The following is a 24,870-nucleotide window of genomic DNA, read 5'->3' as shown; positions in this document are numbered from 1 at the left end:
CACATCATCAGTGGATTGCCACAGATTATAACGATCAAACAAGAAATTCTGATCATTATATACATACCTAAGAAAACATATACTGTTACCATCCAAAACTGAAATTATACAATAACATGATTCTTTCTTTTCTTTTCTTTTTTTTTTTATGCAGTGCCCAGCTCTAGCTTGTGTTTTGTTGATGATGGACAAAAGATTTACAACTGGATGAGTTTTCCACAGGCACTGGGATGGACATGAGGTCCACCTTCAGAGCTTCAGTGCTCTGAACTCACAAAAATCTGCAGATAGATTTGTCACCAACTCTACAACACAGGGGACAACACAGAGGATCAAGGACAAATTGTGCTGTTATAATTTTCCAGCGTGAAAAGTGTGAAACTCCTAACAGCATATGAGTTAGGTCAGCATTTATTGATCGATCAATGCCATCTGAATGAATTATGGAGACCTTGGATGCCTGGTCACTCTCTCCAAAAGAAGTTGGCGGCCGTTGTGGGGAAACAGCTCATACAGACCTTGAGATAGAACAATAATGAAGGCGCCATTTCAAAACAGGCGGTCTTCACTGTGGACAGAGATCCCCTCACACAGCTGCAGGAGTAGCCAGAAGCAGTGCATCCAAATACACACCATTGCATCCAGAGACTGGAATCGTGTGGCACAGCTGAAGGGTCTCTCAGGTCCATGGAGATCCATAAGGATGCGAGATATGGTTACGAGGTATAATATTAGGGGGAGGGAAGGACATAGTGTGGCCATGAGAAAATTCTAAAGTGAAGTAGGGAAGAGGATCTTGCAGTAGGCTGGTATATTCAGGAAGGTGGTCCAGGGGCCATTAAAAATCTCCTCAGTTCATACTTCTCAGTCTTTATCTGTGCATTGGTTCAAGATGCAAACCAGACAAACAACTCTAAATCCACTGAATCTAAATCAACTGAATCTAAATCCACTGAATCTAAATCAACTGAATCTAAATCCACTGACAGCAAATATCACTTTGGGACTTGAGCAGACTGTTTAATTAAGAAATTTACAGATGGATTCCAGGGTTGATGGTTGCGGTGCACAAACCCCTTGATGAAGTGTTAAATTTAAAAATTTGAAAGGGAATATGGAAACAAAATGTTTCCAGATTAAAATGTGTTTCTTTCACTGTTAATATGCCTGGTGTTTTCTGATGGCCTTCCACTCGAGCTGGGAGTCAGACCCTTCTGATCATCAGCTTGGAAAATGCTCCATCAGTGAGACTTTCATACTGTCACCCCTGTGAGAACCAGGGATCAGGAGGCAAAGTGTTTGGGTCATTAGTTATACTCTCTGGTTCCAGCCGCCCGCCGCCCCCAAAAAGATCACCCCTGTGATTTTCTCACGGTGGATAATTATGGGAACACGGTTTTCTCTGTGCTGAGGTGATAAGCCAGGGCAGGATTACCCTTTCATCATTAGTTTTGCCAAAACGGATGAAATAAGTGTGAAAAGCTTCTGTATTTCACACTTGTTTTAGGGTTCTAACTCCAGCATTAGCCAGCGTAATGCTGGCTTTGAGACGAACACATGGTTGTGTGATGAATGACATGGTGTGCTGTTTGGCTTTGGCTGTGTTCTGTGCTCTGTTTGGCATTGGTTGCATTCTGTGTGAGCCATACAGATGGCTGTGACTCAGGGGATTCACTGCTCCATAGGAGAAAATGGACAATTAATGGCTCAAATTCCCATTTCGGATGTTGACCTAATACAGGAGAGCAGTAGACTCCACGGCCCTCTGCCCTCCCCTGATCACTGTTACTGACTACTCCATCTGTCCCAGCAATGAACAGCAGCCTTGAAAATGAACAAAATCACTATACAGTAAGGTTACAGATGCACAAATCAATTCAACAAAATGAATTTTTAGAGTGTACTGTCAAAGTCATTTTTCCATAATTTTCTTAAAAGGAAATGCTTTGCAAAAGAGAGGAACAGCTGTGGATAAGTTACAAACTCATCTGACACTGGCGCTGTTATTCTCAGACACACACGCACACACGCACACACACACAGAGCTGTAAGATAGTCCAGACTGATCCATTGTTTTTCAGTCTTTATGATGGAATGTGGAATACTGCACCATCAAAATGTACCAAGAAAAAAAAACATTCAAATTATATAAACAAATTTAGCCTGGCTTATGTCTCCAGTTACTTAGCAACCAACAAATAAACTCACCCCAAAAAGTTTAACGTAAGAATCTTACTTGCCTTATATCATCTCATAACACAAGTAGAATTAAATGTGTTATTTAGCAAACACTAAAGCCTGCAAACCAAGCCAGGCAGTTAAATTATTGCATTTAGAATATTCCAAACATTTCATGAGAGTATGTGGCTCACTGATCAGTACTCTGTCTGTCTGAGGTATGGCTGTTACATTCCATGCCAAGGTTTGCCACTAGTGATCTGTACGAGTGGTCAGACCACACGTCCCACTGTGATGGCTCAGAACTCAGACCTCCACAGACTTTCTAAATCAAATATAAGAATACAAAAAGGCAGAATTCTCCAGCAGAATGTTTCAAACAGACCTGTTACTGTTGCTGACAAAGAGCCGTTCTCAACTACACAGAACACATTGGGGTCTCTCTGAACACTGTTGACGCTATAGCTGATGTGTGTTACATGCAGGACTGACACTTGCATACATCACTGTCTGAGACCATACCCTGTGCTGTTTAGACATGACAACATATCCTGTTATGAGAAAATGAACTACCTGTTCCTGAAATCTTTTCAGTGAACTGTACCAGTCAGCATGATCAACTAAACTGAATGACGGCTGATTCAGATCTTTGTGTCCATTTTAATCTAAAGTTACAATTTATGGCCTCAGGTCCAACACAGATTAACTAGCCCGCTGTTTCAGGAGAGAACAAACTATTATCGGGGGCAAATGTGTGCTTAGAAATATAAGTTTTCAACATCTGTTAGCGGCTAATTATGTTATAAGAAAAAAAATTGGGGCTCCAGCAAGGGTTTGAGAGTTTGTTGTTGTCATGATAAATATGATTTGTTGTGTTTCCCCAGCATGTATAGTGTGACAGTGCTTGTCTTTGGATCAGGTCTCAAGTTTACATTTCTATGTAAAGGAGTAGTCATAGCCACAGATCTTTTAACACGATGAGTTCTTCACTGTTGTCTACTTGAACTGAGACCAAGCAAAACTAAAAACCTCCTTATTTTTCTTAAAACTTGATGAATGGAATAAATATATAAACAATGATGACTATGAAGAAAAAAGAGGAACAGTAATGAACCTCTGTGCCTTTGCCAGGGCAGAAAGCAGCGACCCAGAGCTTTAGAGGAGTGAATGTGCATTCTCAGGGAGAGAGATTTAAGAGCAACACTAATCCTACACTGCCAGCTATTCCACACAACACAGCCATGTGACTGAGGACTTCTCTATACTTCCTCAACATGTCCTGGACAAGAGGCCCTGTCTTAGACACTATACTAAAGTAACTAAAAAACACTATCTCAAATGACAGGAGGATATGTCTAAACAGAGCTTTATATGCTGTCTTATTCAAAAGCATTTGCCTGTTCAGATGCTACAAAGTTACATGTTAGACTCTACATGCTGTGTATTCCACCAGCACATAAACCTAATGGATATGAGCATACGTAATACATACATTTCACCTTTTGTACAACAAAACACTCTTGCATGTCTGAGTTGTGATACCTGACAGAAAGATGAAAGAATATTTCTGATGACTTCTGATGCCTGACAGAAAAACAAAAGAATACCTGTGATGTGCTAATGTAAAGTGTGTTTACAAATGCTGAAATGAAAGGGACTACTCTGAATAAAATCTTCATGATTAAAGTCTCACCTCTCTCTCTCTCTCTCTCTATCTCTTCCTTCCTTTTCCTCACCTTTTGAACAATCAGACACCCACCACTCTGCTGTTACACATTAAGAGTAGGATTTGCGCATTAACTGGACTCTCTCAGAATGCTGAACACTGAATACTAAGGTCCATTTACAGTAAAAAAAAACCTCGAGTTTACCATGTAACCCACTGTGCACTGAATTTCAATTAATCCAAAAGGCATTCCTTTCATTCTTTGTAATATAACAAAATGTACATTGCTCAACAGAAGCGCACACCGTCTAATTGACATTTTATTTTAAGCATGCATGGTTAAGGGATTTTTCTGGCTTTATATTGTCTGAGAAGCCCAACAAATGATTAATGAGTAGATTTGAGAAGTAGGACGTGACAGTGGGCCTTTGACAATCTGCATGTTTTCCATAACACACTGGCTCATTGCCCATTCATCAGAGGTGTGGAAGTGTCCAGTGGAGGACATGAGGAGCAGTTGAGTATACAGACACAGTGCACTCACCCAGGCCTTTGGGGGTGACATCGCTGGCTTCGGCAGGGTTAACGGCCCAGTAGTAATGCTTGAGAGTGTGCATGATCTGAAGCACGGTCCCAACGCGCCGTATGGTGCTGTAGATAGTCGCCGTGCCGATGAACTCAGCCGACAGGTAAGTGTATAGAGACAGCTGCACCTGGAGATGTGCAAAGACAAAAACACGTCCATGCAAATCAGCTCTTCATCTGGCCAGTGATTTATACAATACATACACCCAAGCAAACATGGCTGTTTTTTTTTCTTTTTTCTTGAAGTCCATGAACGGTAATAGACTGTAATGATATGTCAGCACATGTGTGGGAAGCTGTAAGACAAAACAAAGAGCACCAAAGGCCAAAGGGCACCAAAGAGCACCATGGATCACATACAATCACATGCAGGCTAGCTAGACCAGTAGTTTTCAAACTGTGTACTGTCGCACACTGATGTGCCTTGGTATTAGTCTTATTTATGATGATTTACATAGCTATACAAAGCTCTTGCACCTTTTCAGTCATCTGCTTGTAAGTACTGGCTCTTTTTCTGCACCCTCACCTGTACTGGCTAAAAAAAAAACAACTAACAAAAACACCTACTCCACATTGTCATTAATTTGAATAAGACTCCACAAGACAGTGAATACAGTTTTTTATCAAACATTACTCTGACCAAACATGAAATCCAACATGACCAAGGTGACTCCATTTACAGCCAGGGACCAGTGACTACAATCAGCGGACTGTCCCAGGGAGGTTTCATAGGACGCGTGTAAGATGTTAATGGTCCAATTAATGTCCATCCAAACAGACAGGCCTGGCCCTTCCTCTATCTGCTTTCTTCTCTGTCTGCAGAGTGGTACATACAGATGATGTGGAGAGAGAGCTTGTCTTGAGGATGGGACAGTTTGATGGTTCCTTTGGCTGGAACCCCATCATGAGACTATTAAACAGCTCTGGATCACTTCATTACCTCAACCCAATCTCTCTCTCACTCTCTCTCTCTCAACCCTCCTCTTCTCTCTGCCCCAGTTCAGAGCTGTGTTGTGGGCTAGTCTCCAGAGACCCCCCTGCCCCTTTTCACTTTTGTATTTATTGCCACAGCTGTGTTATTTATTCATGAGCAGCCCCCACACACACGGTCACCAAGGCGAATGCATTTTCCACACAAACCCATCTCACTCTGATACGCTTCATCCACTCTTTCACACTTCATCATGGAATGGTCCAGAGAGGAATATTTATTCAGGTTTTTTTTTTTTTCCAGCAGAAATGACAATGACTTATAAACCAGAATTGCAGGCAAACCTTACAGACTATAGGCAAACATTTATTCATTTTGGAAGACTGAAGTGTGACTTTAAGTAAACTGGACTACATGGAGCTCTTGTCTTTGAAAAGACCAGAAAAGGAGAGGGGGTTCAGGTGACAGACTGGGGTCTTACATTACGGCAGAGTGTTCAGTGAAAACGGGAAAAGTAAAGTGAATATTCAAACAAAATATTAATTAATCAGTAATTAATTATGAGTTAAACAAAGGAACCTGGTAAGGCGGTGTGTAATGATCCGACAGGCAGAAAAGTAAACAAATGCAATTCTAAACACTAAGTTAGGCATAGCATTGCCTAGTAAACTTAAATCAGAGAAGTTGCGCTTAGTTGCTTTCCAGCATTAGCTTCCATTCTGCTATATAAAACAGCACTTCTTTAAGGCCATCCCAGGCTGAGAGAACACATACAGGCCTAGAGAACTCATACAGGCTGAGAAAACTCATACCGGTTTAGAGAACACATCCAGTCCTGGAGAACTCCTACAGGCTCACAGTGGCATTGATAGGCCTGGACGTCCGTTTACAAAAATAAGAATAATAAAAAAAAATAGCCCTGGATCTATTCATCTGTCATTCCGATCATGCATTAAAGCCCTCAAAAATAATACAATATCCTTGATCAAAAACACAAGCATTGTTTTGGGTCCTTTGTGTAACATTAAAGCAGCAGGTCTACTTCACACTATTTGGCATGCACAAATTTTGTCTGAGCACGAGAGACAGAGCACACTGGTTACAGGGCTTGTCATTGTTGGCATCTGTAGCCAGCTAGCAAATTCACTAAGGCAAGACCTGAAGGCTATGGATATGAGAAGCTTTCAAAAAGAAAAAGGATGAAGACAAGGATGTGCAGGTGAGGCTAGAGGAGGTGGAGGTGGAATTATCTCCTGTTGCTGTAGCAGCAGATGAGTCAGGACGTCAGAGTGCCACTGCCTCATCTACAAGCTCAGGTTGGTGAAGAAGAGGGCTATTTAGCTAGCTGGCTAGTCTAGCTCAGTGGTCCTCAAACATTTTGTCACAAGGCACACCATTTATGAAAACAAGTATTTCCAAGGCACATCTTTACATTTGATTATAGCTATGTAAATCATTATAAATAAGATGAATTCCAAGGCACACCTGGTCAGCTCCCAAGGTGCACCAGTGTGTGACAGCACACAGTCTGAGAACCACTGGTCTAGCTAGCCTGCACTCACTGTGATATTAATGTGGAACATGGGCTAAGCATAGAAAGAAAGTGGGATGACCGTACTTTGCCTTTGTAGAATCCAGCTGATAAATCTTCAAGCTATAATTTGTGCCCCTGAAGCATATGAAGCATATGCATCTCTGCAACTGATTTGGTGACTGAAACATGTATTCCACTCAGAGGGTTAGCTAGCTAGGAAGCTACCAGGCTACCATAGTTCACTTTCAATAGCAAGCAGAAACGACAAGCTAGCAACAGGTCATTACATGCTTCCATTGTCAGCAGCAAGGTAGGCTGCTTATAGTCAGTTATTATGATGATTATCACTATTACTATTGTTATTATTATAATATTAATATTATTTACAAAGTCAATTACTCTGTCATCCCAGAGGAAAGAAATGTGTCTACTCAGTCAGCGTTTCAGTGTGTTTTGTGTAGTTTCCCCCTACACATTAGTGTGCCAAAGATGTGTATGTGTATTCAAAGTATGTCACTGAGAACACGATATTTAGAGGTTAAAGTACCATGTTATGTTACCATGTTATGTTGTGATACATGATCTAATCATCAGATCCAAAAATGAAAGATTTGGTTAAATTTTGATTGGCATATGCTGATTGCATCCTTTTTATGACCAGGACAGGAGAGAGGAGAAGAGAACATGAACAGAGAGCAGAGGAGATGAGGAGTATGACAGACAGATGAGACACCAAAAGAGCTACTGGAGAGGTGAAGAAGAGGACAGTATCAGATAGACAGATAAGACACAGATTTAACACAGTTTTTCGCAGTTCAGATTTGTCAGTTGAAAAGAAGCCCTTGTCATACAACAGAAGCTGAAGCTATGAGACCAGGGTTGGTCAATTTTCAAAATTTAACAAAGCATAGGCAACATACAATCTGGCATATGACTCCTTCATCAACGTCATGGCTCTTATTTTTTCTTAGGGTTTTACTCCTGCTCCTGAAAATCAAAATAATAGCAAAGTTGAATGAGAACTCAGATTGCACTCATTTTGTTTATTGTGATTTCATGTTGTGAAAGCTACACGCCTGACCGGAACTTTTTGGTAGAGCACAGTGACTCACATCTTATACTCATTTTACTCAAAAATAACCTGAAAATGGTGCAATTACAGGGTGAAAATCTAAAGATTTCTGGGCTGGGCTAAGCCCCCAATGTTTCAAGCTCCTAATAATGCATCTGCAGGCTGATAGAACGCATACCGGTTTAGAGAACATATATAGCCCTAAAGAACTCACACAGGCTTAGAGAACTCATACAGGCTGAGAGAACTCAAAGACTGAGAGAACTCATGAAGGCTTAGAGAACTCATAAAGGCTTAGAGAACTCATACAGACTGAGAGAACTCATGAAGGCTTAGAGAACTCATAAAGGCTTAGAGAACTCATACAGGCTGAGAGAACTCATGAAGGCTTAGAGAACTCATAAAGGCTTAGAGAACTCATACAGGCTGAGAGAACTCATAAAGGCTTACAAGACTCATACTGGTTTAGAGAATACATACAGCCCTAATGAACTCATACAGGCTTAGAGAACTTATACAGGCTTAGAGAATCCATAAAGGCTTAGAGAACTCATACAAGCCTTGAGAACTCATGCAGGCTCAGAGAACTCACACATTCATCCATTCATTCTCTAAGCCGCTTATCCTAATGTGGTGCTGGAGCCCATCCCAACGCTCATTGGGCAAAAGGCAGGGAAACACCCTGGACAGGTCATCAGACCACCGCAGAGAACTCACACAGGCTTGGAGAAGTCATACAGGCTGGCTTTAGCAGGACTAACCTTGGCAGGGGTGTGAATCCAGAGGGCAGCGTTGAACAGGACATGGTCACATAGCTGTTTGAGAAGAGGAGCCCCATGAGAAAGGCCATCCAGGTACTTAGCAAAGGACAGGAACTGTTCAAGAACCGCCCTGGTCATGTGCACCCTGGACGACTGAGAAAGACCACAGAGAGTTTATCAGTCATTTAATAAACCTGACAGTTCAATTAAACAGCTATTTTCTGAGTATACACCAAAGAAACCACAAGATCATTTGCCAGGCATGTGAGGAACATATGCCAAAAGGACAAATTTAATCTAGAAGTAAGACTGCTTTACTCTTGACTTATTTAAAAGTGACACTTATACACTAGACTTATTGTATAAGTAACACTTCTTTACTCTACACTTATTATATAAGTAACACCAGTAGTATTAGTATTTTTTAACAGAGGGGATCACCCAATGGCCAAAACGGGGGATGACCTAGTGGTCCCTGACACTACTCTATAGAGTGTATATGGGGATGGCAGGTTAACAAAGGGGGTGCATTTTGGTCATTTTTCTATCAAGGTAGATGGCATCCCCCTCTCATCCCCCTACAAATCACCTACTGGTTAACACTGCTTTACTCTAGACTTACTGTATAATTAACACTGCTTTACTCTAGACTTATTGTATAATTAACACTGCTTTACTCTAGACTCATTGTATAATTAACACTGCTTTACTCTAGACTCATTGTATAATTAACACTGCTTTACTCTAGACTTACTGTATAATTAACACTGCTTTACTCTAGACTTATTGTATAATTAACACTGCTTTACTCTAGACTTCTTGTATAATTAACACTGCTTTACTCTAGACTTATTGTATAATTAACACTGCTTTACTCTAGACTTACTGTATAATTAACACTGCTTTACTCTAGACTTATTGTATAATTAACACTGCTTTACTCTAGACTCATTGTATAATTAACACTGCTTTACTCTAGACTCATTGTATAATTAATACTGCTTTACTCTAGACTTATTGTATAATTAACACTGCTTTATTCTAGACTTATTGTATAATTAACACTGCTTTACTCTAGGCTTACTGTATAATTAACACTGCTTTACTCTAGACTTACTGTATAGTTAACACTGCTTTACTCTAGACTCATTGTATAATTAATACTGCTTTACTCTAGACTCATTGTATAATTAACACTGCTTTACTCTAGACTTATTGTATAATTAACACTGCTTTATTCTAGACTTACTGTATATTTAACACTGCTTTACTCTAGGCTTATTGTATAATTAACACTGCTTTACTCTAGGCTTACTGTATAATTAACACTGCTTTACTCTAGACTTACTGTATAGTTAACACTGCTTTACTCTAGACTCATTGTATAATTAATACTGCTTTACTCTAGACTCATTGTATAATTAACACTGCTTTACTCTAGACTTATTGTATAATTAACACTGCTTTATTCTAGACTTACTGTATATTTAACACTGCTTTACTCTAGGCTTACTGTATAATTAACACTGCTTTACTCTAGACTTATTGTATAATTAACACTGCTTTACTCTAGACTTATTGTATAATTAATACTGCTTTACTCTAGACTTATTGTATAATTAACACTGCTTTATTCTAGACTTATTGTATAATTAACACTGCTTTATTCTAGACTTACTTTATAATTAACACTGCTTTATTCTAGACTTATTGTATAATTAACACTGCTTTACTCTAGACTTACTGTATAATTAACACTGCTTTACTCTAGACTTACTGTATAATTAACACTGCTTTACTCTAGACTCATTGTATAATTAATACTGCTTTACTCTAGACTCATTGTATAATTAACACTGCTTTACTCTAGACTTATTGTATAATTAACACTGCTTTATTCTAGACTTACTGTATATTTAACACTGCTTTACTCTAGGCTTACTGTATAATTAACACTGCTTTACTCTAGACTTATTGTATAATTAACACTGCTTTACTCTAGACTTATTGTATAATTAACACTGCTTTACTCTAGGCTTACTGTATAGTTAACACTGCTTTACTCTAGACTTATTGTATAATTAACACTGCTTTACTCTAGACTTACTGTATAATTAACACTGCTTTACTCTAGACTTCTTGTATAATTAACACTGCTTTACTCTAGACTTATTGTATAATTAACACTGCTTTACTCTAGACTTATTGTATAATTAACACTGCTTTACTCTAGACTTATTGTATAATTAATACTGCTTTACTCTAGACTTATTGTATAATTAACACTGCTTTATTCTAGACTTACTGTATAGTTAACACTGCTTTATTCTAGACTCATTGTATAATTAACACTGCTTTACTCTAGACTTCTTGTATAATTAACACTGCTTTACTCTAGACTTATTGTATAATTAACACTGCTTTACTCTAGACTTACTGTATAATTAACACTGCTTTACTCTAGACTTATTGTATAATTAACACTGCTTTTACTCTAGACTTATTGTATAATTAATACTGCTTTACTCTAGACTTATTGTATAATTAACACTGCTTTATTCTAGACTTACTGTATAATTAACACTGCTTTATTCTAGACTTATTGTATAATTAACACTGCTTTACTCTAGACTTACTGTATAATTAACACTGCTTTACTCTAGACTTCTTGTATAATTAACACTGCTTTACTCTAGACTCATTGTATAATTAACACTGCTTTACTCTAGACTCATTGTATAATTAATACTGCTTTACTCTAGACTTATTGTATAATTAACACTGCTTTATTCTAGACTTATTGTATAATTAACACTGCTTTACTCTAGGCTTACTGTATAATTAACACTGCTTTACTCTAGACTTACTGTATAGTTAACACTGCTTTACTCTAGATTCATTGTATAATTAATACTGCTTTACTCTAGACTCATTGTATAATTAACACTGCTTTACTCTAGACTTATTGTATAATTAACACTGCTTTATTCTAGACTTACTGTATATTTAACACTGCTTTACTCTAGGCTTACTGTATAATTAACACTGCTTTACTCTAGACTTATTGTATAATTAACACTGCTTTACTCTAGACTTACTGTATAATTAACACTGCTTTATTCTAGACTTACTGTATAATTAACACTGCTTTACTCTAGACTTATTGTATAATTAACACTGCTTTACTCTAGACTTATTGTATAGTTAACACTGCTTTATTCTAGACTTATTGTATAATTAACACTGCTTTACTCTAGGCTTACTGTCTATTTAACACTGCTTTACTCTAGGCTTACTGTATAGTTAACACTGCTTTACTCTAGGCTTACTGTATAGTTAACACTGCTTTATTCTAGACTTATTGTATAATTAACACTGCTTTACTCTAGACTTTTTGTAAAAGTAACATGGCTTTACTTGACTTTTTTTTTTTTTTTTAAGAAACAATGGTTTACTCTGGACTTACTTTAAAAGTAACAACGGTAAGCAAAAGTAAGCATGACTGAAGAGGCTCTCTCCAGTTTTTGATGAATTTCATTGTGGTTACTACCCATAACAAGTTTACAGTTGTTCTAATTTAAAGTCTTTCTGTGCTGAGGTTAAAGATGGAGTGTCCGAAGGTCCTTTGGGACTGAAGAAGTTTGACCTTGTCGGGGAGCAGTTAAACTTTGAGCAGTTATGTGTGTGTGTGTGTTTTTTTTTCCTGAGGTCTGCGCAGGTGTGGAGAAGACAGGTGGAGTGATATGAACAGTGCTGAAACAGATGGCTGAATATGCGTAAAAGTGAAGTCTCACAGCAGGAACCCTGCTGCCAAATTGGCAAGTACTTGTGTGCTGTCTTTCATTAGCTCTTAGTTACAGAGAATTCTGCACCAGCGACACAGACAGGCTGTCTGTCTGAAAAATGAGATAGGACCCCACCCCCCTTATCAAGAGGACCTCCAGAGAGCCGTTCAACTGATACAGCAGAAGTCAGAAAGGGTAAAGAAGAGATAGGCGACACGTAGATAAGAGAGAAATGGAAAGGTTTGGAAAGGTTTGTTCAGACCAGTATTATATAATATTTGACAAGGGAATCAACCTCAGTACTAATCAAAATGTGTTGCTTAAATGATACACTGAGTGGGCAGGGCTTAATTCAGGAGATAACATCAAATCGAAGTCATCTAAAGTCTTTTTTTCTTCCATTTCCAACTGTTTAACTCCATTGAAAAGTATTTGTAAGCACTAAATATTCAGAGAGCAGAGTAGTGAATCTTTTTAACTAAGAGTCAGAGCATAAATTCTTTAAGCCCATGACAGCTGAATGAAAAAGTAATTCTGGACAAACTCCTCAGGCTGACAGAGCATGGCGGGTGGCGAAGATTTTCAGCGATAAAACTGTCAGAGAGGCAGTAATGAAGAATGGAAGAGAACCTTCTCCAGCAGGTAGCCAATCACCAGGAAGCCTTTGCCTCCTAGCATCTGCTCCTGCATGGCCACGGAGCTTTTCAGCAGCTCCACCAGGAACGCCAGCAGAGTCGCACTGCAAAAAAAAAAAAAAAAAAAACATTTTAATAAAGCTGAACCATAAACAAGAGACCAAAAACTACCCTGCCAAAATAGAGGGAAGAGAGGCTTTTGTTGTCTTTTTCCTCCTCTTCATTTTCATTTAATGTTATTGGTAGCATCATGACCCCTGAGAGAATCATTCAGTCCTACTAGCAATGTTTTCATTTAAGGCCCTGTCTTGAATCTATACTACAGTAGCATTGTTGCACCTTCTCAGCCTCCGTTATCAGAAGCAAAACTTCAAAATTCAATTTCAGTCAAGTTTACTGCCCACTCCCAGAATGGACGACTGACGGAGCGAGACAAGGAGCAATCTGGAGGTTTTATGATTTTGTGTTTTATCCTCTCCTTTAAGGATGGTCTTAAACAGCAGGACAGTTCACCTTGTGACCAGATTCAATAGGATGTCACCATGCGAGGACCACAGCAGGCATCAGAATCAGTGGCTCCCTGTGAACTGTAAACAGCTGAATTGCTTTCGAAGTGCAGTGAGTGTGTCACTTCTTTGCTATGAGAAGGCTTTGGCCGCGTCAGTGTGAAAGGGTTTGAGTGATAGGAAAAGAGGTTAAGATCAGGATTACACAAGCAGGTGTCACAGGGGAGCATAGAGCAATACTGTCTAAAGAATGTAGGGTGTTGTCTGGATGTGAATGCACTGATTCGGCACTAGTCACCACAGCCTTTCAACAAGATTTCTTAAAAAGACATTTAAACATAACATGCATGTTTCACATATCAGACATTTACACCAGCAATGTTAACAACAATGACAAATATTTAAAATCAGCAATGTTTGCGGTCTGGGCTAGGCTATGATTCTTCCATCCAAATTAATCGACTTATAATAAGCACTGAGCCAGGCGGACATAGCACACAGTAGCCACTCCTGCTGTGAGGGCAGATGTGCTGTGACCCAGTACAGGTACCAAGGTAAATCAGGACCAGACCACACTGCAAACCCAGCAGAAAACTCCAGACAGGAGGCACATGACCCTCAGTCAAACCCTGACCCCAAATCCATGCAGGCTCCTTTGTGAAGTCAATGAGATTCATTTTCACAGTTTTTTCCCCATGTTCTGGGCTGACCAAGCTGAGCAGGCTTTTAGTAACTGCATTAGGTTTTTAGAGAGACTCTGTGCAGGCCTGTGACGTGTGGAAGAGAGTAGTACCATAGACAGGGTCGGGTTTTTTTTTTTTTTTTTTTTTTTTTTTTCTTCCTCTCTCTCCCCCTTCTTCCTTCTTCTCCCCTTTTCCTTTAATGGTATCTAAATGTTATCTTCCTGCTTCATTACTATCACTACATTATTATTATTATTATCATTATTATTATTATTTATTATTATTACTATTATTACTAGTACTACCATTATCATTATTACTGATCTTTCCTACTAGTATCATTGTCACTGCTATCACTTATGATTACTCAGTGTTATAACTATACCGATGATGATGATTATTATTATTATTGTTGTTGTTGTTGTTGTTATTGCTGATATTGTTATTGTCCTTTTTCTTCCTCCTCCTCATCTACTCCTCCTTCTTCTTTCCCCTCTTCTTCTTCAACTGTACCATAATGGCTCTGTGACAGGATCAATGTGATGTCTTGTTCTATGTTATGTGTCCCATGTGTGTGTATGTATGTCTGTATGTATCAACAATTAAAAAAAAAAAAAAAAAAAAAAACCCTGACCCTGTCTATGGTGCTACTCTCTTCCACACGTCACAGGCCTGCACAGAGTCTCTCTAAAAACCTAATGCAGTTACTAAAAGCCTGCTCAGCTTGGTCAGCCCAGAACATGGGGAAAAAACTGTGAAAATGAATCTCATTGACTTCACAAAGGAGCCTGCATGGATTTGGCTGTTTAATTGTGTGAAAATGCCAGAGTAACTCCCAATGACGCGGCATGGGTCACCAGACAGCTCGTTTGTCAGAAGCAGAAAGAATCAGGACACCACGAAAAAGGTCTGCAGAGACCGGATATCCTCTGCCAGTAGCAACCAGCTGGGCCCTTAAACCAGAAATACAAACCCAGCCAATGACTTTCTCATCCCCTGAGCTGCTGCTGCTCTTCAGGGGCCTGTCCTTAATGAGAAAGAGTCTGTACAGGACATAACATACCAGACAGTGGTCTCAACTTGGCAGTCATCTCTCTGGTGGTAGTCCAACTGCATGAAGAGAGGGAAAAGGACCTGGATTCCTCCGATGGAGTGGATGGCACTGTGGATGGAGTGAGTGATGATGGCTTTCACATCCTAGTGAGTAAAACAAAAAAAAAAAACGTCAAAGATTAAAGACACTTAAATGATGAGTGATAGTGTGACTGCAATTTTCTTGTGATGATTAAAAAATGATAATTGATTTATCCTTCCCTGTAGGTAAATCATACATGAGACTTCTCTTCCTGGCATTGTTTTCCCATCTTACTAAATGCCACTCATCACCCAGACATGTGAACAGTGTCCTTCAGTCAATGACATTAATACAATATCCCAAAAAAGATTGCCTGTTAAAATAAAGCTTAACATCAGAAATTTGTAAATACGCTTTTGAGGAAACACAAGTACACTCACGCACACACACGCACACACACACACAGACACACACCTGAAGCATGAGGGCATGAGGTGAATGAACGAAAATGGAGGGGTTTTCCCTGGGCGAGGACTCGAGGCAGAGCTGAGCATCTGTCGCTTTGGCGTTGTAGGTGAAAGATATGCTGTTGGCCAGTTTCCCATCATACAGCACCTGTTTGTGGTGTTCAGCCAAATGGATATCACTCTCTGACCGAAACTTAAAGGTACTCTGGCAGAGAGAGAGAGAGAGAGAGAGAGATAGAATGAGATAAACCCATTCTCACACACACAGTTCAACACAAGACAAGACTGGCAGACACTCACAGAGAGAAGTGAGTTGTCATGTGTGTGTGTGTTTGTGTGTGTCTGTGTGTGTGTGTTACAATAAAAAAATGGACATGTAGTAACAAAGTCTATTCTCAAATACCATGCTTGCTGTGAATGTCTAATATATCACAGGAAAAACAGCAGTGAAATTAAGCTGTGAAACCAGCCAATGACTGCAGCAGATGACTTGACAGTCCAAATGTGACTTGACCTGGGTGGCACAGCGGGGAAAGACTAGCTCGTAGACCGTATGAGCACAACTGCCATAGTTCATGGGCAGGAAGCCAGTAGAGGACTGAACTGTTACAGTGACTCATGGTAACTGACGTCATATATAAGTTTATCACAGGAATCTGTCTACAATGAAATTATGTTCCTTAGCAATGCCAATGATGAATGTAGTCATTCTAGAACAATCTGTGAAGACATTCAAAATTACCTCATAGCGTAAGATTAAGTAGTATACCACAGTGTGAAAACGATCATTCTGTCATTTAGTAGTATACCACAATGCGAAAACGATCATTCTGTCATTTAGTAGTATACCACAATGTGAAAACGATCATTCTGTCATTTAGTAGTATACCACAATGTGAAAACGATCATTTTGTCATTTAGTAGTATACCACAATGTGAAAACGCTCCAGAAGCGATGACGTGGGTTACCAACGAAATGAGAGGGAGGAAAAAAGTTAGATAAATGGCTGGCTAGTTCATGTCTCACTTGGTGCAGAGAGACAGTGAGGCTAAAGATCTCATTCCAGAACATTCTCCAGAGTATCTCTTCCCTCAGCAGATCAAAGAGTCTGCCCTCAGGCACTGTACACAGCCAGACTTCATAGTACCAAGTCTCGTCCTGTGTGACAAATTCATATCTCATAATCATCAAGACACATGCACTCCAGCGGTCAGACAAGCTCTGTGTACGCTGCTTCCATTAAACACTTTCTTTCTCAACCTGTCTCTCTGCCTGATACAGAGGTGTCAAACTGGAATTCCCTCATTCTATGTCTGGAAAACCTGACAAGTTTGATTGTTTTAATCTGCCTTATCTCTCAGTTGAATGTAATGTTCGGATACAAACACATATATTTCATTTTAAAGGGCAGTATAGATCATAGCTAGATCACACTATCCACAAAACTACAAAACAAACATACACACACACACAAAAGGAAAAAAAAATAATAGAATTTTCGGGTATAAGGGAACAGATGTAAGTAAATGGTTTCTTTGTTATGCAAACACCACAGCTCCAACAGAACACATGTGCAAAACATATGTCATTACCAAAAAAAAAAAAAACACTTTCTGACATCAGAGCTAAAGAAAAAAAAAACAGTAGACACTAGAGTTTGATTTTTTTTTAATAAAATAGTGTATGAGAGTATGGTCAGTATTTTTTCAGTTAAAGTCAGAGTGGTTTGTGCCATTTGTAACAGGTCTTTCACACAGTGACAACACAGGGCTAACATCAGTACATAATCCAAAAGCAGATAGAGCACACAGCAGATTCTCAACTCTCACATTCACTACTCAACTCCATAAATTCACTTGTACACTCACTACTAAACACTCACTACTAAAATACACTCCATACATTCACTCTCACACTCACCACACTACTACACTCTATACATTCACTCACACACTCACTCATAAAATACACTGTATACATTCACTCTCACTCACTACTCAAATACACTCTTTACATTCACTCTCACACTCACCACACCACTACACTCCATACATTCACTCTCACACTCACTACTAAAATACACTCTGTACATTCACTTTCACACTCACTACTCAAATGCACTCTACACATTCACTCTCACACTCACTACTCATATACACTCTATACATTCACTCTCACACACACTACTCAGATACACTCCATACATTCACTCTTACACACACTACTCAGATACACTCCATACATTCACTCTCACACACACACTACTCAGATACACTCCATACATTCACTCTCACACACACACTACTCAGATACACTCCATACATTCACTCTCATACTCGCTACTCAACTTCATACATTTATTCTCAACTGACTTCCCAAAACTCAAACCAACGTGATTTTAGTACCATGCGCCTACTGGAGACTACAGTACATCAAGGTATGTTTTAATCTGACAGACCTTTTATTGATGGATAAAAGAAGAGCATACGCTCTTCTTGTCAGATTATCACACAGCAAGACGTACTGTATTCCTCAGTAGGTGTATGGTACTAATTCCCATCTGTTTCAGTTTTGGGAAGCCAATTTTCAGTTTATTTTAGCAGTGCCAGTTGATGTCTGTTTCGGTTTTGGGATGTCAGTTTTCAGTCTGCTTTAGTGGTACCAGGTGATGTGTGTTTCAATTTTGGAGAGTCAGTTGGTACCAGGTTATGCCTGAATTCAGCCACTGGCTCACAGAAAGACTCTGAATAGCAACAGAGCCCTGTCTTCCAAGACAACAGGGATGAAGTGCAATACCAAAATATCAGAAACATTTAGCAGTCAAGGCCTTTAAGGCAATCCACTGTAGTCGAGTCTCCAGGCAAAAATTCACATTTATATCTTGACACAAAATAAATACTGAAACTAAAGTCAACACTTTACCAGCAGAAATGAAACATTATTATTGTTATGTGGGAAATTATTATTTTGGGTCAAAGCAACATCATTAATGTCTGAAACAGAAAGGAATTGTTTGTTTAACACTGGAACTAATACTGAAACAAACAAACAAACAGTCATTAATAGCGGGGGAACCTGTGCTGTGTGTGAATTTAATGAAGTCACTTAATTTGTCTCCAAATGACGGGAGACAAACCAGGCATGGTTCTGCACACAGGTATGTTCGGGTATGTGGAAAGCTGTGTAAGAGCAGTCATGAGTCAAACAATCCACAGCTCAGTACTCAAAGAGCATGGATGACAAAGGCTAGCCTAAACCCATAAATAAGGGGCAGACAAAGAGTCACATGCAGTAATGGGCAGCCCGTGGCCTAATGGTTAGAGAAGTGGACTCATGACAGATGGGTCACTGGTTTGATTCCCAGGACTGGGGGGAAAACTTCCATGGCTACAGTACCCCTGGTGTGTATGGATGTGTTAAATGCAGAGGTTAAATTCACTGCTCACAGTGTGTGTGATCATGGAGATTCCATCTTTTTTAATCTTTAATATACAAATCTGGACGTGGCAGATACAACAAGACTGTGGAGAACAGTAAGACTTCGCAGCTGGCAGTGAGGCAGACAGGACTATATTCATATAGAGGTGGGTAATGGGAACATGAACCAGAAACAGGTCACTGTTGTTACTGAAAGATTGTTCTGATTGGCCAGTAAACTGGTAAGCTGGTGAAGCTGAGCGCTGATAGGTGGAATGGAAGGAGGAGGTGCTGGAGGCTTGTCACAAACAAACAAATGCGACCCACGTGAGTTTACTCTATACAGGCAGTCGCTGAGTTACGAACGTCCGACTTAAGGACAACTTGTACTTACAAACGGACTGCCACACACTACTTTGTGACGCTCATAAAAATATTGCATGGCTTCAGCAGTTTGTCGGCTCCAGGAAGGAGAACGCTGTCCGCCATTTTAAGTTGGATCACATTGCCACTAACGCGAGCTGTTTCTCAATATGCATTCTTCTCTGTACTTGTGTTCTCATGGATTTGTGAAACGTCATTAGTCATGGCCGAAGTACTGTTCCAATTCAAAGTTCGCATCTAGCCAAGTGTCAGGCGTGCAGTGGTGGTGGACCCAAGCGCAAGACACAATGATGGTGGTGACAAAAAGGAGGACTTTACTTACAAAATGAAGATAAATAAACAGGTGCAAACAGGAACAAAAGCCAGTAACAAAAAGGTGCAGCCTAACAGAGTGTAATCCAAACACAAACAACAATGGACAAAGGACAGGTCAAACACAAGGGCTTAAATACAAGAGGAGAGCTAAACAGGGCAAACATGATTGGGGCAAATTAACAAGGGGAAAACGAGGTTAATAAATGGAACAAACAGGATCAGGTGAGGGGTGGAAACACACACGGAACAGGAGCACAAGGCATTTCAAACTAAAAGTCCAAAGATGAGGTGCAGGCTGTGACAGCATGGTATTGATATATAGTGTAAGTGAATGACAGAACTAAATTCGTGCATTTAAAGGAGTAGGCCTACAAGTTTTTAAAAAACAAAAAACCAATTGGAGTAGTGTCGTATGAGATTGTATGATTGTATGAAGCAAACTTGTGTGAGGCTGGTAATCTGTATGCGGCACATCCGTGTACATGTGCATCGTGTGATCAAATATATGACAGGCCCTTCGGGTGTAACTTGATACCCCGCATTGTTCAATTTTTAGTCTTACTTTAGAAACGAGCTGTTATTGTTATGTGTGAGTTTTTTGTTGATGCTTTTTTAAATGAAAACGCAAATTTTCTAAGAGTATGCTGCAATGTGAATTTATGCATTTCATGCACGGGCTGTTGCAAGGCACCAGTGCAGTTAGTTTTCCTGCATTTTGTTCTTTCTAAGTGCATCGCTTGTTCAGTAGAGAGATTTTGTAACCAGATTTTGTAAGGTTGTAGAGTTGACCATGATGAATGTATTCTGCACCATGCAGACTGTTTTTTGTTTTTTTTTGTTTTTTTTTGTAAGCAGACATTTACCGCCACAAGACAGTGAGCGAGATGGCGAGCCAGAGCCATCGATGTCCACATGCTGAGTTAAGCCATTTTCATATATGCACTACGGACTATAACTGCAGAATCAGGTTCGCGTTACGTCCGAAGTTGCCCTTTCACATATGCAGCACACAGCAGGAGACTGTCAGTGATTCCCTCTCACCTACTCACAATACTCTGTTTGGTTTAAGCGAGGCGTGGCACCTGGGTAGAGCGTGCAGGAGGCAGGACATGACGCAAAAAGTACACTGCAAAAATCGCAGTGTTTTGTTTACAACATATCGAAAATGGCGGACGAGGCCACCGACTTTTGTCTGACAATTTCAGCGTCGGCCCTTATCAACAGAAGTTCCTGAATCTCGTGGTCTCTCCAGTTAGACATTTTCGTTGGTGTCTTCATGTGAATGACCCTTCTTCCTCACCCCCGGATGTTTGTATTCTTCCGGTTTCGCGCCAGTCGCATGTCGGAAACGGCATCAACACGCCCACTTGCTCGCGGTGCGGACTATAATCCACTCTGTTTGCACATGGACTCAATAGAACATATGATGGAGTTTGTACTATGGGGCTGGTAAAGTCCATTTAGGATCTGATCTGACTGATTTGGACATGTGCATTCACACACACAGCCCCTCCGGTTAGAGTCCAGATTATTTTAGGGTTGCAGTGCATGTGTGAAAGGGGCTTTAGAGTGAGGAGTTCTCGTCGTCGTGCCATTCCATCAGCTAAGCGATCCAGACATCCAGTGCACTGCCCTTTTTTTTCTTCACACATACAACCACACATACATTCCCACATACATGTGGACTTGCACCCAAAACAAAGAAATCTACCCAGGGAGTAACACAGTGGGACAGACAAGAGCTCTATTTTCCTTTTTTTTTCTTTTATTTCTCTGAAGCCTCATTATCATTATTGTAATCTGTTTAACATTTCATGTTGAAGTAAATATTTTTTCCAATACATGCTTACCTGTTTTCTACTAAACCATATTCTTGGTGTGTTTCTCTGCCCATTTACTATCCTCCTACCCAAACCTAGAGACGTGGTGTTAACTGTGCCGTGCCCATCAGCTTTGAGTTACCATCTGGGGGAAAGACCACCATGTTACACAAACAGACAAACAAATGCTTGTGTGACAGCACACTACTCAACAGCTGTTCACAATGCTTACTGAACCCTGTCGTTTGTGTGTGTGTGTGTGTGTGTGTGTGTGTGTGTGTGTGTGTGTGTGTGCGTGCGCGCACACGTGCGTGTCATACAACCTTACAAATGGGTCAAACCAAGCGGATGAAAATCTCTTTCTCTCTCCTTCACTATAATAATGGGATGAAGTGTCCTAGTGACAGAGTTTGTGGTCTTTTGGAGTAGTATTCTATATTCACTCAGGGATCAATCCTCGCACTGAGAGAGAAAAATCCCATTCACTGTTTCATTTAGAGCAGGTAATTGCTCTTCCCATGGCACACTGTCTCATTATTTTAGTGGCGTATCAGCCACGTTGGTGTGTATTACTGCTCTAATCCAAGGTCTGCAAGTGCAATTAATACGGGAAATGGCCAGTCAGCACTGATTATGAACAAAGACGTAGATATGTCTCTCAAGGCCTCCTCAATTGAGCAGAAAACTTTACAATTCATGGAAAAAGGGCTGGATTAAATTAAGGAGAAAATTAAGGGGGAGATTTTTGCTCGAGTGAGATAAACAGAGTGGTACCTCTAATGGGTCAGACAGAGAGCCATACAGTCAAATCTAAATGCTTATTGATTATGTTATGACCCAATTAATCAAAGCACTTGACTAATTAAACCTCCCAAACCTATCTGTGTCTTTTAAGAGACGGTGAAAAAGCAGCCCAAAGTTATCTGTGTTCTTTAAGAGACGGTGAAAAAGGAGCCCAAAGTTATCTGTGTTCTTTAAGAGACGGTGAAAAAGCAGCCCAAGGTTATCTGTGTTCTTTAAGAGACGGTGAAAAAGCAGCCCAAAGTTATCTGTGTTCTTTAAGAGACGGTGAAAAAGGAGCCCAAAGTTATCTGTGTTCTTTAAGAGACAGTGAAAAAGGAGCCCAAAGTTATCTGTGTTCTTTAAGAGACGGTGAAAAAGCAGCCCAAAGTTATCTGTGTTCTTTAAGAGACGGTGAAAAAGGAGCCCAAAGTTATCTGTGTTCTTTAAGAGACGGTGAAAAAGGAACCCAAAGTTATCTGTGTTCTTTAAGAGACAGTGAAAAAGGAACCCAAAGTTATCTGTGTTCTTTAAGAGACAGTGAAAAAGGAGCCCAAAGTTATCTGTGTTCTTTAAGAGACGGTGAAAAAGCCTGTCGCTAATAGTGAAAGTATTTTTGTGAATTCATACTTTCGCGATTCATTAAGCTTTATGGGAAATTCTCCATCTTGTTTAGGTTGTCTCACTGGCTGTTTTCACTATTGTACATTTTATTACTTTTATACATTTTATTACTCTCTATACCAAATGTTTGAAGTCCAAAATTCCTGGCATCAAGATCCCATATGCTACATACTAAAGCCTGTCCTGACATGATAATAAAGATAAATACACCAAAATCCACAAAGAGACAGTCACTCACAAAAGCTTGTTCCACATCTTCCCAACTAAACAGCATTTTCTCTTATTTGTCTGACTGCAGCTTCACTGAAAACTTGTGTCTCATTTTAAGGAGAGTAATTCACAAACCTAGAGTGAAAGACACTAAAGACAGGGAACAGGTTCTGTAAGAGTGGTCTATAATCTCTCCCAGTGTGTTCTCTACACACTACAGAGATGGACCTGGGCTCACTTGCCACACAAGTATCTGTGTCTTATGACCACCGAAACCTGCCTGTGTGCATGTATGTTTTTAGCATGAACTCAAAATCAGTTAATATTCTGTCAGCAGAATATGAGAGAGAGAGAGAGAGAGAGAGAGAGAGAGAGAGAGTATTTAAATGTAACAGTATATAAACCAGTATGAATGACTTGATCCTAAACTAAGTCTTCATTCATTTCACAGCTGTTAGACATGAGCAAACCGCATATTTAAAATATAAAAGAGAAATGACAAGCGAACACACAAGAATGTGTTTGGAGTATTCTCTGATCTCCTCGCTCCTCGCTGTGGCATCTCTTCTCAAGAGTGTGTTCTCCATTCAGCTGTTCGTTTTAGCATTGTGTTAGATAACTCATTAGATGCACACGTAACCAGTGGACTTGTTTATTCAGCAGGATGAAGAGCAGAGATGCACTGTAACCATTCATTCACACACTTACCCTGTAGCCTGGTCCCAGCTGATGAATGGCAAATATCTGAGCTGGGTTTAGTGCTTCACTGAAAAGGTAGATGGCACCCAGCTGTCCACAGAAGACTCTGTTAGCATCCACAGTCTCCGAAGAGCCCAGGAAACATTTATCATAGCTCTGGGGAGGAAATTTCAGTCTTATGTCAATCCAGGTTACAGTACAAAGCATCACTCAAACAGCAGAGCAAAAGAATCAGAGGGAGTAAGGTAGGACTAATGGAGTCATTAAAATCACTTTACTGAGTCGTTTGGATCATTCTGTATCAGTCAGGTGAAAGCCAGGGCAGTTACCCTGCATATTAAGACAACATTGAACAGAGAGGAATTTCAGCTAACATGTTAATGAGCTCAAATACTGAGATGAGTTTCAGTTTGGGTTACGTTTCAGTCAGGAATATTTCAGTGAGATTTCTACGGCTGTTTCAGTGAAATTAGAACAAATCTGGTCTCAGATATGCTGATCAGACAGGAAATGCCTAATCCCAAATGTTTATTTATTCATGGCAGATTAAGTTCAGAAAAACCTTTATATTCATCCTCTCTCCATGCTGTCTGTCCTCTCTTTCTCTCTCTCTCGCTCTGTTTTTCTTTCTCCGCTTAATCATCTTAGTGACGAATGATTCTTTATAATGAAACATTAAAACACCTCTTATTACTCATGGTAAGATCTCTGGAGCCAAACAGTACAAACACCCTGGTTTATT

The 24,870-nt window shown here is 39.8% G+C and overlaps 1 protein-coding gene across 2 annotated transcripts in view; it reads right to left on the bottom strand.

Moving 5' to 3' along the window:
* nbeab (neurobeachin b) overlaps positions 1-24,870 on the bottom strand; it is a 253,431-nt gene that overhangs the window by 164,247 nt on the left and 64,314 nt on the right. For both annotated transcript variants that reach the window (XM_030776247.1, XM_030776248.1), the window contains exons 8-13: positions 24,138-24,284; positions 15,886-16,083; positions 15,400-15,533; positions 13,143-13,251; positions 8,728-8,880; positions 4,389-4,557 (exon numbers count right to left, since the gene is read on the bottom strand). In XM_030776247.1, coding sequence (XP_030632107.1) covers positions 4,389-4,557; positions 8,728-8,880; positions 13,143-13,251; positions 15,400-15,533; positions 15,886-16,083; positions 24,138-24,284 — 910 coding nt within the window. The remainder of the gene's footprint in view (positions 1-4,388; positions 4,558-8,727; positions 8,881-13,142; positions 13,252-15,399; positions 15,534-15,885; positions 16,084-24,137; positions 24,285-24,870) is intronic.

Source organism: Chanos chanos, chromosome 6, assembly GCF_902362185.1.
Source record: "Chanos chanos chromosome 6, fChaCha1.1, whole genome shotgun sequence".
Classification (NCBI taxonomy): Eukaryota; Metazoa; Chordata; class Actinopteri; order Gonorynchiformes; family Chanidae; genus Chanos; species Chanos chanos.
The sequence above is the reverse complement of the archived record's forward strand: the minus strand, read 5'-3'. Positions and strand labels throughout refer to the sequence as shown.